Source organism: Esox lucius, chromosome 19 (genome assembly GCF_011004845.1).
Source record: "Esox lucius isolate fEsoLuc1 chromosome 19, fEsoLuc1.pri, whole genome shotgun sequence".
NCBI lineage: Eukaryota > Metazoa > Chordata > Actinopteri > Esociformes > Esocidae > Esox > Esox lucius.
Window position 1 is genome coordinate 27,610,401 of NC_047587.1, and position 18,974 is coordinate 27,629,374.

Consider the following 18,974-nt stretch of genomic DNA (forward strand, 5'->3'; position numbering starts at 1 on the left):
CTGCCCATGGTATTACTGCGGTATTACTTCATTGGCCAGCCAACTCACCTGACCTATTGTCAAGAGGAAAATTAGATACACTAGACCCAACAACACAGAGAAAACTGTAGGCTGCTATCAAAGCAACCTGGATTTCCATAACACCTCAGCAGTGTCACATGCTGATTGCCTGCATGCCATGCTGCATTGATGCAGCAATTTGTGCAAAAGGAGCCCCAACCAAGTATTGAGAGCATAAATTAATATACTTATACTTAATATATGCATGTGTTTTTAGTTAATAAGCTGATTAGAGCTCTTCTCAGGTCGAAATTCCTGTATTATAGATATTTTATTCTAATATTTTGAAATGCTGGATTTTTGATTTCCATGAGCTGTAAGCCATAATCATCAAGATTGAAACAAAAAAGGCTTTAATTGTTTCACATTATGTTTAATTAATCTAGAATATATGAAGGTGTCACTTTTTGATTTGACTTATGGAAAAAAAACATTGTTTCCCATGATATTCAATTTTTTTTAGATGCACCTGTACAGTTATACTGGTGCAAATGGTAACCAAAGAGGGTCTATGTCTACTCATGAAAATTATCATTAGGAGAGTGAAAATACACATCCACAGTTGCACAGACAACCCATAGAGGTCTGATTTGATTATTTATTTTGCAAATATACCATGGATGAGTGCTGTATCCAGAAACTCAGCAATGTGTCAATAACTCTTAGTATATTGGCTATATACCACAACCCCTATTGCCTGATTGCTTAATTACAAAAGTGGTGGTTAGAATCCTGAATACTTTAAAGCTAGGATAAATGAAACATACCAGGCATGCCGTCACATAACTTTTGACTGTTCTTATTTGCTTTGGTAACCTGTTCATAATAGTGAGGCATCTCGGAGGTTTGTTATATGCCAATATACAATGGCTTATTGTTGTATCCAGAACAGCTCTTATCCATTGTATATTTGACATATACCACACCCTCTCCTGTCTTATTGCGTAAATAACGCTTGCTCTAGAATGCCGTTGAAGCCTATCAAAAACGAGTAAAACCAAGGAGAAACGGTTTTACAGTGTGGTCTACCTTTGTTTTTATCTGACTCATTCCTACAGTATAACATAACATACTGAGCTGATTCCTCACTACGAAATTAATCCAGTGCTGCTATAGAACACAAATGGGATCGAAATGATGCACCCAACCGCTTAAGAGGTTGGAAGAGGATCAAAGCAGCAAAACCGTTTGCTGGCTACGGGATTGAAAAGGTTAACTAGGCTTGGGAGTTTGTCAGTGGATTTCCTCCCAGCAGTACCAGACTCGCTTAGGCGGGGACTCGCTGATAAGCCAAACCTACATCGGGATAGCCTACATATAGTTTTAGCTGGGGCTATATGGCACAAAAGTGTACATCGAATTTTTATCGTGATGTCATCGTAGCAATTCGCAGTCAATATAATTAAAGGCAAGATTCGGTTGTTCAAAGTTAGGCACTCATGCTACTCACATACTCTTCGGAAACTTGGGTTACCCTACCCGTTCCTCATCTGCGGAGCGCGCGCATCTGACAGCCTCTGCAGTACGGATTGGTAACGGGACACTCGGTTCGTCTCGTTTTCTCTCCTCGTGTTTTGAATACTTTTTAATCCGGTTTACAGGTTGTGACACTGTGGATCCCGGGTATACAAAATGTGGCAGCTGATATTTTTCGGTGAGACTTGCGTGACTGTTGAATGATCAAACGGACTGAGAACTGAGAGGTGATCAGCTGCTCTCTTCACTGGTACGTGACAAGTTTCTTTAGTGTTCATTTCTATTCAACATTCACTATAATAATGTCGGCCTATGTTTGTCAAGGACATTGTCGTCCTATTGGAGTTTAATGCCCACTACCAATCTTATCATAGCTTGGAAATATTATATTATTGTCATAGAATATCAAGCTACATTGCATATAAAGTATACCATTACAATGTAATTTGATTATTCTGAATAATGAAAACAGCACATACGTTAAGGATAAAACCAGCATCGTTTGTCTATATCTGAAGGAGAGCGGTCTTAATGATGTTTTATGATGTACTAAGCTACAGTATTGAACAGTAACAATGCTAAAGTGACACCTTCCAGAGAAGACAAGGCACACACACATACTGGTACGCTTTAAAATGAAACATCAGAAGCATATTCCATTATTATCATAGTCTGTAATAGATTTGTATTATGACCTTGTCATCTGTTTTGTAACTCCTTTCTTTTTTTTAAAGAGGACTTATGCAGAATAACCCATAGGTATGTGTGTGACTGCCTGTCTGACTGCTTGTGTCTGTGTGTGTGTGTGTGTGTTGTGCAAGTGTGTGTATGTGTGTGTGTGTGTGTGTGTGTGTGTGTGTGTGTGTGCGTGTCTGTCAGATAGGGTGCCAGATAGTGTGTTTTGAGCCTGTTTTCATGTGTGTGTTTGTTGTTTGTGTCTGGTGGTGTTTATGTGTGTTTGAATCTGTATGTGTGTGTACATGCCTGTTCATGTGCATAAGTGTTGATTTGTGTGTGTCAGCTAGACTACTGGGTCTTAAGCTATTTCAATAAATGTCATGCAATGGGTTTGTAATGGACCAACAGCAGATGACAACTTCATTGTGCTTATCTCCTGTGTCCGTCAAGTGAGCGCCGTGGAGCGGATGTCCCTGATAACGCCAATGCGCCGCTAAAACACTTCCTTCAATTAACTTTCCACTCGGTAAAGCAACCAACCCTCTGATGGGAATACTGTATTAGCAATGGTTCTATTAATAAACAGTTTCTCATTTTCTCCCGTCATGATCGAAAGGGAAAGACAGCAGTGATTTATTGAATGCCCTCTGCAGGACTAGATTTACATGGTATAGCTCAGCCCTAATTAGGATTATGTATGTTATCCATCCAGTGTCATCCTGGTCCACAGTGTTCTTCAGGTGAGGGTATATAGCTGTACCCCACATGTATTGTCATGTCATGCCTAGTTAAAATGGGCAATGTCAACGGTGTGAAGAGCACTTCTGTGCAGCAAATATACGAAAATGTTACCTAGCCCTGTTTGATATCAGTCACCAGTTTACCTTATGGTACAGATTTGATCCCATTGAGCCAGACATATCAGACTTAATCCTAAGCTTTACTCGCCCTCATGGGTTGATGCTCACACCCATTTGTGATAACAGATGAGCCGAATGTCTGTGATGTTCTGTCTGAGTCCATTCTGACTGGTGATGTCAGATGCATCTTACAGCTGTATTTTACAGTTACATGACACACTACACACTGGAAACACATTGGAAATAGATTATAATATAAATCTAAAGAGAATACTAACCAGGGTAAGGACAGTCTGCTATTCTAGTCAGGGGGCCAGGTGTTCTGGAAATGTCCCCAGTTAGACCTCAGAAAGACAAGAAATTAACAAATATTAAATCACAGCTGATGGTCAAAATATTCGCCACATCTGGATTCTCTGTACCAAACTCACCTGCTACAGAAGACATTCTTTGAGTTAACCCGATCAGTCATAGATTGGAACCACCGTATAAACATCCATGCCCATGGCCAGTGAGTATTGCATTACATACCATTACAGCAACAGCATCAGCCCCAAGCTTAGTGCATCTAAAACTACTGGACGTAATCTAAGAGGAGTTTTGTTCTCCCATGTTTAGAAATCTGAAATGTTAATAAATCTGGTACTGTTAACTTAATCATCCTGCTGTACAAAACCCCTACTCATCATCCTGCTGTAAAGAATTCTGCTGAACATCCTGCTTTAAAGAATTCTGCTGAACATCCTGCTGTAAAGAATTCTGCTGAACATCCTGCTGTACAGAATTCTACTGAACATCCTGCTGTACAGAATTCTACTGAACATCCTGCTGTAGAGAATTCCACTGAACATCCTGCTGTACAGAATTCTGCTGAATATCCTGCTGTACAGAGCTCTATAGACCCCCTTAATGTGGAGAGCCCTATTGACCATCCTTCTGTATAGAACTCTACATCCTGCTGTACAGAGCTCTACTCATCACCCTCCTGTAGAGAGCTCTATTGAGCATCCTTCTGTACAGAGCTCTACTCATCACCCTCCTGTAGAGAGCTCTATTGAGCATCCTTCTGTACAGAGCTCTACTCATTACCCTCCTGTAGAACGCTCTATTGACCATCCTTCTGTATAGAACTCTACATCCTGCTGTACAGAGCTCTACTCATCACCCTCCTGTAGAGAGCTCTATTGAGCATCCTTCTGTACAGAGCTCTACTCATTACCCTCCTGTAGAACGCTCTATTGACCATCCTTCTGTATAGAACTCTACATCCTGCTGTACAGAGCTCTACTCATCACCCTCCTGTAGAAAGCTCTATTGAGCATCCTTCTGTATAGAGCTTTACTGACTCTTCCGATGTACAGAGCTCTACTGACCATCCTGCTGTACAGAGCTCTACTGACCACACTAATATAGACAGCGTTACTGTTTGTGAGCTGTCCTGCTGCATAAAGCTCAGCTCCATTAAACGTATGTGTCTGTCAGCCTCTGAGGTAGGCTTAAAGAGAGGGGCGAAGCCAAGACACTAGTGCAGTCTAAGACTCAATTCAATCAAACAAGTATTTACATTGAGTGAGGCTGTTCCAATGCTCATACTGCCTCACAGACTGGTCTTGAATACACAATAAAACCCTGCAACTTCTACCAGAGCTGCCCCCTGCTAGGAGTGCATTCACATTTCAGAATTAGAAGTGCAGGGGCACTGAAGAAATATTGTAAATAAAAACGTTGAATAAACAATGCTTCGGATAAACGTCGAATAAACAATGTCCTTCTCCTTATTGTCCTTTTCCTCTCTGTGTCTGCCAGTGTCTGCATGACGCCACCAGCCTGGACCTCCCAGGATCCTTCTGTAGAGCCTGAAGGAACTCACCTGTTCCTCAGCCCTCCAATGCCTGACTCCCAGACCAGCGACTGAGCCCCTAGCGTGACCAGCCCAGCCGGCCACCCACCCCGATGCCGCCATGCCCATCATCAGCAACGCAAACCACGACTTCAGCAACCTCTCGGGCAGCGATGACAGCAGCCTCGACGCCGTTTTTACCCAGATCCCGGAGACGGAGACAGTCAAGGGGGTCTACTACCAGAGGGCCCAATTCATACGACGACCGGAGGACCTGACGTCAGTGGACCACGGCCTGCTAGCGGTCATTAACGTGGGGGGCAACCGCTACACCTTTCCCTGGAGCACGCTGGAGCAGTTCCCCCTGACTCGGCTGGGACGCCTCTGTGGCCTCAGCAGCCCAGAGGAGATCGCTGGCGTGTGCGACGACTATGACGAGACCCGGCGCGAGTTCTTCTTCGACCGGAGCCCGTCGGCCTTCCGCGTAATTCTCAACTTCCTGGCAGCCGGGAAGCTGCGCATGCTGAGGGACATGTGCGTGCTGTCGCTCCACGACGAGCTCCTCTACTGGGGCGTGGAGATGACCTACATGGAGCGCTGCTGTAAGAGGAAGATGTACACGCGCATCGAGGAGATGAAGGACCACGAGCGGCAGGAAGAGGAGCAGAGGCAGCGGCACGCCCTGCTGCGCCCCCCCGTCGAGGAGACGCGCTACCGGAGGTTCATGAACCAGCTCAGGGACATGGTGGAGAACCCCCAGTCTGGCCTGCCAGGGAAGATCTTTGCCTGCCTGTCTGTGGTGATGGTGGCTGTGACCGTCATCAGCCTGTGTGTCAGCACCATGCCGGACCTCAGAGAGGAGGAGGAGAGGGTGAGTGAGGCTGACCCAGCTCTACCCCCAGCACATTAACAATCATCACCCAGCAAGGCTGTAGCTTTAGAAACACAGTGTATACCAAGGTAAATTGTGTCCGTGTCTCTCTGTGCCTTTGTGTCTGTGTGTACGTTTGTGTGTCTTTGTGTTTGTTGGGGCCCTTTACATTGTCTTTTACTGTCAACCCCACATTCAGATTGCTCCTTTTTTTTTTGTCTCCGGTGCTATTTTCACAAGTGTTCGGTACGTTCTCGCAGCATTTAGAACAAAGGTTAACACGGATGATCAAACACACAGTGCTTTCATAGCTCTAAGCACAGTACAATACAGACAATCCTAGTAAATTGTGTCAGTGTAGTAGCAATATTTAAAGTCTGATATATCCTTATGTCAATTACAGTTAGGAGTTCATCTAAAACTAACAACCTTAGAGTTGTACTGCATGTAACATCCGTCTCTTATACAGTACACATTTATGAAAATTAAGTCGAAAGGCTCTTTTTGATGCTATACTTTAACTGCATTGGCCAATACAGTACAGTAACACCATAATGTATATACCATTTGCTTAGCAGTCACATTGGCAGCTATAAGTCCACACGTTTTTATGTGAGCAAGTGAGAATTAAGTGTGTGTGTGGGTGCGTAGTGTGTGTGCGTGTGTTTGCTAAATCTCCCTTTCACTCACTGACCTAAGTAGAACTGACCTAAGTAGAATTGCATGCAGGACATGTTATTCTCCCCCCAGCCCGAGTCATGTTGATTGTCTGTGCCCTGGCTTACTGTGTCCTCCCATCTGTGTCCGCTCATAGCAGTGGGGAATAATGAACGCAGCTAGCGAGACCTCCCCAATGTCAGTAAACACTAGGGGATAATGAACTGGGCCCAGCCAGACCTCCCAATGTCAGCCACTACACACACCGCTTCTAATGATGTCACACCGCCGTATCCGCAGTGTGTCAGCGGGAACACAGGAACCCATTTCAACAGACGCTGGGGCTGTGGGCAAAACTATCAAATCCTCACTGCCAAAGTTACGCTCACAATTGCATCCTAGTATTCTCTGGTAGACTCCGCAGTAACTGGGAGACAGAGACAAGTTTGTATGTGTGTGTGTGTGTGTTAGTGCACATCCATGCACGCTTTTGTTTGTTTGTCTGCAGTGTGTGAGTGTGTTTGTGTGTGTGTGTTAGTGCACATCCGTGCATGCTTTTGTTTGTGTTTGTCTGCAGTGTGTGTGTGTGTTTGTGTGTGTGTGTTTGTGTGTGTGTGTTAGTGCACATCCGTGCATGCTTTTCAGCCAAAGCTCTTCTCTGTCCTGGCACCCAAATGGTGGAACTAGCTTCCCATTGATGGAAAGCACAGTCTCTGCCTATTTCAGAAACCTTCAGAAACCCTACCTTTTTAGAGAGTATTAAAAACACCTCTATAGAATGTTTATTCTTCTTTCTTTCTATGTTCACTTTGGTAATAGTAACTTCATCTAGAGTTTTGTCAAATCTAGGTTTTTAACCATTGTTTAACTAGGTAAGTCGAGGAACCAATTCTAATTTTAAATCGATGTTAATGGTAAAGTTCACAGTGATTAGTGTTGAAAGAGGCACAGTTTACAAAGCGGATGGCAGTGTAGTAATGAACACTGGAACTAGGTCTGGATAATAGTTTCTGCTTAATGACTGAAATGTGAAATACTTTAAAGACCTGCAGTCACATCTCCACTTCATATGGAGGGACACCAGAGAAGGTCCATCGAGCTACAGACCTTCATATTTAATTCACACCGTAAGGCTGTTAGTCATTGTCTCTGTCTGGCTTGGTAGCATGTGCATAACTGTCCTATCCACTCATTTATTCCTACTGTATGTGTGAGTGTGCTAGAGACGGTAGTGGATTAATCAGAGAGAGATTTGCTCAGGCATCTTATTTCCTCTGTCCTCTCTTGCCTCTATTTGAAACAGGTCAAAGGTAATCAAGAATAGGTGATAGGAAGTGGGAGTGTTGATGCAAAATAGTTTTTATCAAATGAGACATACTTCCCCAACCTCACCCTAACCCAATGTTCACACATTGCCTTTGTTTACAGTATTCATGCCATGCCCACACACAGTTACAGTATTCCTGTCTGGTAGTCCACCCTCGTATTAGCTGTAGATTTTTATACAGTCTCAAAAATCAGTGAGTTAACATTGAATGTTGAAAAAAAGGAAAAGCCTAAAAGAAGGAAAGGCTTTAAATACAGAAAATATGAGTGTTGCATCGAGAGACTGTTTTCTGACCATGAGAATAACCTTTTTAATGCTTATTTTTCCATGTAGCAGCCACTTACAGTAGTTTATAAAGACAGCATATGTATTTTGTTCTGTCCTGGTCCCCTTATGAGAATCACACTCAGCATTGCAGCCACCACACTCTACCAACAGAGCTACATAGGATAACTACATGTAAATGGTTAAGAAGAATACACTGTGGCAGTGTTTTCTTTTAAGCTCTGATTATTGCTGTTAGTAAATCCTTCCAGTTTCTCTGAGTCTCTATTCTCTCTGCTGTATTTTCAAACATATCATTTAATTTTGCACCGTCTGTGCCTCAGGCAATATAGTACGACTTTGAGGAAATTGCAGGCAATCCCTGATGTATTTATGAAATGCAAATTTGTAGTGTATAAATTCAGCAAGAGTAAACTGAGCGTGGCTGTGTAAACCCCCGAGAGAGGCCAGAGCATATAAATAAAAAGCTGAACCCCACTGAAACCCACAGGGGCCACTCGGACCCAACAACACCAACCTTGATTGAATCCCTCTCTGTGTTAAATTATGTTGAATGTTTTGGATTAGCATAACAAGCTATTATAATTCTGTCACACAGACAAAGAACTGAGGTTATTCTTAGCATGTCTACGTTTACTTTATTTCTGCTGTGAGACATCTATTGGCCTCTTCTCAGGCAATTTATTTATTCTGTCAGAAGATGTTAGTTACATTGCTGGAAATAAAAATCTATTTTTTTCCACCCAGAGTGTGTAGGACACCACAGAATCTCTCTCTCTGGTTCGTTTCCTCCATATATGCACAGCCATGTGGCACCAGGAAAGCTTCTCAAATATTCTCCTGTTTTAATTTAGTAGCAAGTGCTTTAGACTGGAGGGAGTAATTGAACAGTGGTTTTATGTTCTTATTTGCAGTATATTTCTATGTGCTGTTTAACAGCATCCCTCCTAGAACATTAATCAGAGGAGGCCAGTCTAAACTACCCCTGCATTTTGTCTCTCCTCACAGAGCTGTTGAGATGTTAAAATACAGTAGGTGTTCTGTGCACCATCAGCTCTCTCACAGTTACCGGCTGATTAGTTACGAAGCTTAAGAGACAATGATAATGTTACAGAACATCTTTTAAGCATTAGACAGTATTTGAATTATCAAACGGAATCGTGCTTAACACAATAAGCAGAAGGTACTGTAATGGAATTATCAAAACAGGATGGCATTATATTATCAAATGGATGTGGTTTGTGGTCAACATAGATGTGTTTTACAGTCACAGCAGAGCGATGTGGTTAGAGGTCAACATAGATGTGTTTTACAGTCATAGCAGAGTGATGTGGTTAGAGGTCAACATTGATCTGTTTTACAGTCATAGCAGAGTGATGTGGTTAGAGGTCAACATTGATCTGTTTTACAGTCATAGCAGAGTGATGTGGTTAGAGGTCAACATTGATCTGTTTTACAGTCATAGCAGAGTGATGTGGTTAGAGGTCAACATAGATGTGTTTTACAGTCATAGCAGAGTGATGTGGTTAGAGGTCAACATAGATGTGTTTTACAGTCATAGCAGAGTGATGTAGTTAGAGGTCAACATAGATGTGTTTTACAGTCATAGCAGAGTGATGTGGTTAGAGGTCAACATTGATCTGTTTTACAGTCATAGCAAAGTGATGTGGTTAGAGGTCAACATAGATGTGTTTTACAGTCATAGCAGAGTGATGTGGTTAGAGGTCAACATAGATTTGTTTTACAGTCATAGCAGAGTGATGTGGTTAGAGGTCAACATAAATGTGTTTTACAGTCATAGCAGAGTGATGTGGTTAGAGGTCAACATAGATGTGTTTTACAGTCATAGCTGATTGAAGCAACACCATTAAACCCCAAAAGAAAGACACAGACAACAGAGCATGTCAACAGCATACAAATTTAAAACATTGACATCCTCCTCTCTCATTTCATCCAGTTGCCGGCGTTCATAGTGGATTTTCCTTCAGCTCCTTCACAGTGTTGGTTCTGTAAGACTCCTCCCCCTCTCACCCTCTCACCCTCTGCTCTCTCACAATGAAATGAGCTACAGTTGGCCTAGGCCAAGCCAATAACAGCTGGTTGATGGCTCAGCTAAAAAGGTTGTTGTTAGGATTGAAGGAGTAGGGCTTTGATTCTTAACTTTCCTAACATGGTCTCTGTTACTGTCATTTTCAAATAATCTGAACACACTCAGGGATAGGGATTCCAGATCGTCTGAACACACTCAGTGATCCCAGATCATCTGAACACACTCAGGGATCCCAGATCATCAAGAAACTCGGGGACCTCAGAAACGTAAAAGCTGATGGACAGACCTTCTGTAACTTTTTTGTGAATTTGTGAGTGCGTATGTGTCCTGCATATTGAAGTTAACTGTGATCCTTCAGGATAGTCAGCAAACCTTTAAATGTCAATCCCTATACATTATTCATGTGTGTGTCCGGTTTCTGTAGACCGGTGTTTTGGAAGCGCTTGTTTCTTCATCGAGATCCCACACTGTTAATGTTCTGTTCTCCAAATGTAGATGCTCCCTGAAGCAAACAGCATCCCGAAGCAAACAGTATCGGCAATCAGCAGCCTCATTTAACACATAACAACAGTGCTGAATTAAAGATGCATTTTTGTTCTCTAAAATGTTATCGGCCCTCTTAATTTGCCCTACATCAAATGGGGTGTAAACAAAGTCTCCCCCTTGCTGTGCTGGGGTGTTTGGGAGCCCACCAGACTGCCTAGACAGGAGAGACTAAACACTCCCTGGACAGACCTACCTCACCTCAAACACGCGAGCACATGCGCACACACACTTACCAGTGTTTGTAGGATGGATGGTATCTGTACGGAAGAGTTTGTTATATTTCAGTTTATATTATTATTTCCTGGACATACAGTACGTTCAGTGTGTGAAGGCGTGTTACGGCTGCCAAGTTTAGACTGAGCGTAGAAGCGCACGTTGTGTTTATGTCAGTCGTAAACAGCACAGGCACCGAACATATTTCTGCCGACAGGCTGCCGTATACAGCCCCGACACGGCCGTAGACGTCAGATTGCGCTGTGGTTCGAAGGCGTTCCCGGCCGTGTGGAAACCCAGTCTCCTGCTCTGTGTTCACCATTACAGGGAAGACAGCCTGGCAATCCCCATGTGTCTCCTTCTCTGCCCAGATAGACCCAACACAGCTTCATCCCCACAGTGGAGCGCTGACACCCCAGTGCTGGCCCCAGAGTGTGTTTGCGTACATTCCTGCGTGTAGTTACGTGCCTGCATGTTGAAAAGAGACCCACGTGTCTGTTAAGTGTATAAGTGGTTTTTTTTATTTAATTTTTTTTAACCTAAAATAGATAGATCCGTAAACAGGGGGTTCTATTTAAAGGTTGTCCGCGGAACAGACGCTCGTGGTGAGGCTACTGTCGCTGTTGATGCCGCCGCCGCTGTGTGACTGGCTGTCATGGCAGAAATAGAGACTTATAATGTGTGAAGGGGACCACATGCTTTCCACGTCGCCTCATCTTTATCCATCCACTCATCCCACTTCTCACCCGGAGCGTTCCATTTTTCTCCATTAGGGAACAAATGGCTGTTGTCGGGGGAAAAGCTGTTGTCTTCCGTTGGAGCCAGAATGCTCTTTAACCTGCCCAGCTAGGGATATTGAGACGAATGCATGCTAGCGGGATACTATACGCTGTACCCGGGCTAACACCACCCATATGGAGCTGGTTCCATAAATACAGTGTCATTGTGAAGTTTGGAGACATTCGTTTGTGCTTTGTCTAGTATACCCTGCATCAAGACAGGATTATGAAGATTAAAGGTTTTGGTCTTGGGCTGTTTTCTGTGTGCCTTTGTTTAGTGTGCTCCGTCTGTCAGCGTGTAATCTCGTCCACCAGCAGGCTCTCCTCTTTCAATCGCCTGGTTTCATTTGAAAATCTGAAATTACACATCTTAGAAATAGTTTTACATGGAAAAACGACTCGTCCAAACTCGCCCAAACATCAATTGGCCCCTCCAAAAACATATATATATATTTTTTTTGATTGACAAAATGCAGTGCAAATCTCGGTTTCCACTACATTCCAAAGCAGTTACAATTGTCTGACAACACTCTCCCTCCCAACCCTCTTGAAGTTCCATCCTGACCCACACTTATAATAACCAAGTGTGTAGAAGCACAAATAATTTACTGCCCATGTAACAGCTTTGCATCTGAAGCTGTTGTTTAGTGGTATGTAGTGTAATAAGAAACCAGGAAGAGCACAGACACAGACATTTGGAAATGTTTGCCCTGGTTAGCTCAGTTGGTGGATCATGGCACTTTAAATGCCAGGGTTATAAAAATGTAAAAAGGGCAGGAATATGAAAATGCCTGTACTAAATGTAACATTAGGACGCAGACATCTTCTTCCTTTAGTGCTCTGGAGCTTGAAAAGAGAACACAATGTTACAGTGAAATGTGTTAATTTGTGCAATGTGTTGAAGGTCCTGTTAAAGGTTAATGTGATAGATATACTTAAAATAGTTTTACATATTTCTTGTGCTTTTGTGTTTCTCTTCAAAATGTGTACTTGTAATGGTCGTAATTGTTTTAGAGATGATCTAGCTGGAGATTTGGGTAGTAATGGGTATACAGATGATCTGGCTGGAGAGTGGGGTAATCTATGGGGCAAATCATCATTCAAAATAATAGGCTGCACTGTTCAATAAATGCATTCATACATTCCTGCAAAGATTCATAAAATGCTGCATAGTTTTATATAAAGGTGCAAACAGACATTAGGAAAACATACATTACAAAAATACAAAGAAAGCTGCAATGTTTCATAAAGATCATCGAAGTTTCATAAAGTGTGTAGTGTCACTGTCATTGCAAAAGAAGAGGGTGCCCTAAATACTTCCTAGTAGCTCATTCGCAGTGAACACATTTCCATTCTTCTTAGGTATGCCGTGGCAGTTTCTCCCAATTTTCAAACTCTGTCAGATTACATGGGGTGCGATCTTCAGGTCTCTCCACTGATGTTCAATGTGTTTAAAGTTCAAGCTTTTGCTGAACCACTCAAGGTCATTCAAAGAGTTGTCGCAAAGCCACTTAAGCATTGTCTTGGCTGTGTGGTTCAGGTAATTGTCCTATTGCAAGATGAATTTTGACAACAGTCTTAGATCCTGAGTGCTCTTGGTCTGGTTTTCTTGAAGGACTTCTGTATTTTACCTCATTCATCCTTCCATTAATCCTGACCAGTCTCCCAGGCCCTTCCGCTGAGAAACATCCCCATAGCATCTGTAGGGATTGTACTAGCCAGGTGATGAGCGGTACCTTGTTTACGCCAGACATAGAGCTTGGCATACAGGCATAATAGTTTGATTTTGGTCTCATCACAGACTTTTTTCTTCCATAAAGTGGTGATTAATGGAGTGCTCTGGAGATGGTTGTACTTCTGTCAGGTTCTCCCATTTCTGCAGAGAAACTCTGAAGATGTGATAGAGTAGCATTTGGGTCCTTGCCCAGTTACTTAGTTTGGCCAGATGGCCAGCTCATGGAAAAGTCTTGGTGGTTCTGAAATTCTTCCATCTTACAATGATGAAGCCCACTGTGCTCCTGGGAACTCAATACTATAGCTTTTTTTATATATATATTCTTCCCCAGATCTATGAATGAATAGAAATCAATCTCCGGTATCTACAGAGTTCCTTTGACTTCATTGTTTTTTGCTCTGGCTTCACATTTGTATACTTTAATAGTTTAGCGCTTATCCAGATCGACTTACAAGGTATTGTGAAGTGTGGGACCTCATATAGACAGGTTTGTGCCTTTCTAAATCATTGCCAGAGGTGTATTGCATATATATATATATATATATATATATATATATATATACTGTACAGGCCAAAAGTTTGGACACACCTTCTCATTCAATGCGTTTTCTTTATTTTCATGATTTACATTGTAGATTCTCACTGAAGGCGTCAAAACTATGAATGAACACATATGGAATTATGTACTTAACAAAAAAGTGTGAAACAACTGAAAACATGTCTTATATTTTAGATTCCTCAAAGTAGCCACCATTTGCTTTTTTGATAGTGCTGCAAACCCTTGGTATTCTCTCAATGAGCTTCATGGTCAAGTAGCTGCTAGGAAACCACTGCTAAGGAGAGGCAACAAGCAGAAGAGATTTGTTTGGGACAAGAAACACAAGGAATGGACATTAGACCAGTGGAAATCTGTGCTTTGGTCTGATGAGTCCAAATTTGAGATCTTTGGTTCCAACTGCCGTGTCTTTGTGCGACGCAGAAAAGGTGAACGGATGGATTCTACATGCCTGGTTCCCACCGTGAAGCATGGAGGAGGAAGTGTGATGGTGTGGGGGTGCTTTGCTGGTGACACTGTTGGGGATTACTGTTGAAGGCATACTGAACCAGCATGGCTACCACAGCATCCTGCAGCGGCAGGGGTGAGCTGGACCGCAGAGTGAAGGCAAAAGGGCCAACAAATGCTAAGCATCTCTGGGAACTCCTTCAAGACTATTGGAAAACCATTTCAGGTGACTACCTCTTGAAGCTCATCAAGAGAATGCCAAGAGTGTGCAAAGCAGTAATCAGGGTGGCTACTTTGAAGAAACTAGAATATAAGAAGAATACATTTCACACTTTTTTGTTAAGTACATAATTCCACATGTGTTCATTCATAATTTTGATGCCTTCAGTGAGAATGTACAATGTAAATAGTCATGAAAATAAAGGAAATGCATTGAATGAGAAGATGTGTCTGAACTTTTGGCCTGTACTGTATATGTATATATATGTATGTATATATACAGTGGGGAGAACAAGTATTTGATACACTGCCGAGTTTTCTACAAACCCAATTCCAAAAAAGTTGGGACACTGTACAATTGTGAATAAAAACAGAATGCAATGATGTGGAAGTTTCAAATTTCCATATTTTATTCAGAATACAACATAGATGACATATCAAATGTTTAAACTGAGAAAATGTATCACTTTAAGGGAAAAATATGTTGATTTTAAATTTCATGGCATCAACACATCTCCAAAAAGTTGGGTCAAGGCCAAGTTTACCACTGTGTGGCATCCCCTCTTCTCTTTATAACAGACTGCAAGCGTCTGGGGACTGAGGGGACAAGTTGCTCAAGTTTATGAATAGGAACGTTGTCACATTCTTGTCTAATACAGGCTTCTATGTGCTCAACTGTCTTATGTCTTCTTTGTCGCACCTTCCTCTTTATGATTCGCCAAATGTTTTCTATGGGTGAAAGTTCTGGACTGCAGGCTGGCCATTTCAGTACCCTGATCCTTCATGTATGCAGCCATGACATTGTAATTGATGCAGTATGTGGTCTGGCATTGTCATGTTGGAAAATGCAAGGTCTTCCCTGAAAGAGATGACGTCTGGATGGGAACATATGTTGTTCTAGAACTTGGACATAACTGTCAGCATTGATGGTGCCTTTCCAGATGAGTAGGCTGCCCATGCCACACGCACTCATTCAACCCCATACCATCAGAGATGCAGGCTTCTGAACTGAGCGCTGATAACAACTTGGGTTGACCTTGTCCTCTTTAGTCCGGATGACATGGCGTCCCAGTTTTCCAAAATGAACTTTAAATTTTGATTCGTCTGACCACAGAACACTTTTCCACTTTGCCACAGTCCATTTTAAATGATCCTTGGCCCAGAGAAAACGCCTGCGCTTCTGGATCCTGTTTAGATACGGCTTCTTTTTTGACCTATAGAGATTTAGCCGGCAACGGCGAATGACACGGTGGATTGTGTTCACCGACAATGTTTTCTGGAAGTATTCCTGAGCCCATGTTGTGATTTCCAGTACAGTATCATTCCTGTATGTGATGCAGTGCCGTCTGAGGGCCCGAAGATCACGGGCATCCAGTATGGTTTTCCGGCCTTGACCCTTACGCACAGAGATTGTTCCAGATTCTCTGAATCTTTGGATGATATTATGCACTGTAGATGATGATAACTTCAAACTCTTTGCAATTTTTCTCTGAGAAACTCCTTTCTGATATTGCTCCACTATTTTTCGCCGCAGCATTGGGGGAATTGGTGATCCTCTGCCCATCTTGAATTCTGAGAGACACTGCCACTCTGAGAGGCTCTTTTTATACCCAATCATGTTGCCAATTGAAATAATAAGTTGTAAATTGGTCCTCCAGCTGTTCCTTATCTGTACATTTCCGGCCTCTTATTGCTACCTGTCCCAACTTTTTGGGAATGTGCAGCTCTCATGAAATCCAAAATGTGCCAATATTTGGCATGACATTACAAAATGTCTCACTTTCAACATTCGATATGTTATCTATATTCTATTGTGAATTAAATATAAGTTTATGAGATTTGTAAATTATTCCATTCCTTTTTTACTCACAATTTGTACAGTGTCCCAAATTTTTTAGGGGGCCAAGCAACGAAGTTGCTGGAACCCTTTTATGTTTGTACGTTTTATTATTATTATTATTAGGGGACCAAGTACCATAGGTACGGTACCCTATTGTTTTTGTTCGTTTTATTATTATTATTATTAGGGGACCAAGTACCGTAGGTACTGATTTGTGGGTAAGTTTAAAATGAAGCTTGTAATGGGGATATTAGCCTATTTGGAAAATTGTTGTTGTATATTTTGGAAACGTTTATAAATGTAATGTACTTAATTGTTGCAATATTTTCTGTCAAAAGTGATCTAATGTAGCCTGTACACTGGAAATGGAAGCTGTTAAACAAGCTATTGGAAAGCCAAATTTTAGAAAATGGTATCTTACGAAGGCGGACATTTCACTAGGGACTTTATTGTCGCCTCTTCCAAATTAGGACGACGTGTCATGGTAATTCAGCCTACATGACTTGGTGCACCATGTCTCAGCAGGATGTTCGGTTGTGTACAAAATTAGAATTCAGGAGCTTTACGAAAACTTTTCACCCTCACTTAAAAAAAGTTCCAATCCTGTTATTTTACTAGCTTAAATGTCAAAGTTGCTTGGCTAGTTTTAAAATAATTTTTAACATTATGTTTGCAATAGTGTTTTCCTTTTTCAGTGTACATTTGCTAGGTGAATTCTGAAAGACACTAAGGGACGTTATTCATCCTTAATTCTAAAATGCTTGTTTGGTATTAGAATTTATTTTTTCATTATATTAAACCCAGCTGAAAACTATTTGGTTTATTTATATTAAACTTAACATTGTCTGTTATTGAGTTGTCACAGTATGTAATGCACTGGCATGTGTTAAGGTAGGTATTAGGTTACAAATGGCAGAAAGGAATTAAATGAAGCTAAAGATGTGAAGCGTCTATTTCTGAAATTAGACATTCTGATGTACTTATTCTTTTGTTTAGTTGTACATTTGCTCCTTCCACATCTTTCATTCCTCAAAACATTGATTGATTGACTGGCTGGTTTCTACAGTGAGCTGTTTCTTTTTTGCACTTTTTGACCTAATATTGACCTCAACACATACAGTCTACTCCAGACTGTGGCAACACAAAAACTCAGACTATATAAAGCTTAATTTATCAAAGAAAATAGCTTTTAGCTGTTTGATATAATTAAGTGACGTTCTAATACCACATTAGCAATTTGGCATGATCACTCAAGGATAAGGTGTTGGCCTAATGGTTCTTGGAAATGAGGCCTGTGTAGATTTAATAAAAAATACTTAAATAGTCATGTTTTTTGCATCATTAATGTCCTGACTATACTTTGATCAGTTGAATACCACGTTGGTGAATGAAAGTAAAAATGTCCTTTCAAAACAGCAACATTTGTAAATTATTTCAAACTTTTGAACCGCAGTGTATAACTTAGATTTCAGATCAGTCCAATGGCTAAAATAAAGGTTTCCATAAAATGTATTTTGAATTGATTGAATTGATTGTTTTATAGATGCCACGCAAACCTGGATTTATGCCGAGTGTTTTGTGCGTGTCTTTGGGTGTGGAGCCTGTCCTTGTGTGTTCAAGTGGTTCTATAGATGGAGTGAAATTTGTAATTAAGTTCTGTTTGATTCCCAACAGAGCCAAAGGAAAATGTACCTGTACTTATTGTAAGTCGCTCTGGATAAGAGCGTCTACTAAATGACTAGAATGTATACTTTACATATTTTTTAATTAATGCATTGGATTTGTGTGTGAACACATTGTTATTTTTATTTACAATCTTCAAAGTGGAGTCAAACAAAAATGGAAATTGATTCCTTTATTAGAAACTTGCTAAATTAGCACTAAACATTATTTGACATAACTACTCAATTATGGTAATGGTGTAATTGTTATTAATGTACAGAAGTAACGTCTCTTATTACCTACATTATTTAGCTTGACTAGTTTTAATATTCTTTTTAACTTAACCTTTCAAATGGTAATTTTCATTTTCAATGTGTAGCTTAGAATAATTTTGCTTTTCACTATATAAGATGTCTGTGTGACATAAATCTACTATCTTTTATTACACTGATGCTGAGTTTTGTTGTAGTAATTTAAGCTATTCTGCAAACAAAGTCATTGAAAATGTGTCATTAGGGTTTCAACAGTATGCCAAAATCCTATTGTTTGTTCCAGTTCACTATTATTCTTCTGGCAAAAAACGATCCTTTATGCAAATTCCTGTGAGTTAAAATGGTGTAAAGGTACTCAAATTAATATGGTAAAGTGTCAAGAAACACTTCTGGTGCAGTGGACATTCCAATCAGCCTGATGGTGGCACGAGCCTGTGAAGTTGGAGTTTTTTGAAAGTTCACCACACCCTTCCTTGTGACCTGGTCTTGGAAATCAGTCCGTAGGTGTATCCCCTCGCTATGAACATTTTTGCCACTGAGACCTAAAAGATTGCCATCATGGATTTTCAGCCATCTTAGTTATTTTGAAAAACATTTAAAA

The 18,974-nt window shown here is 41.2% G+C and overlaps 1 protein-coding gene across 1 annotated transcript in view; it reads left to right on the top strand.

Annotated features, from left to right (window-relative positions):
* Positions 1-1,143: 1,143 nt before the first annotated feature.
* Positions 1,144-18,974, top strand: part of kcng4a (potassium voltage-gated channel, subfamily G, member 4a) — a 33,416-nt gene continuing 15,585 nt past the window's right edge. The window contains exons 1-2 of the mRNA XM_010884155.4: positions 1,144-1,786; positions 4,881-5,785. Of these exons, the coding sequence (XP_010882457.1) occupies positions 5,036-5,785 (750 nt within the window). The 5' untranslated portion in view covers positions 1,144-1,786; positions 4,881-5,035. The remainder of the gene's footprint in view (positions 1,787-4,880; positions 5,786-18,974) is intronic.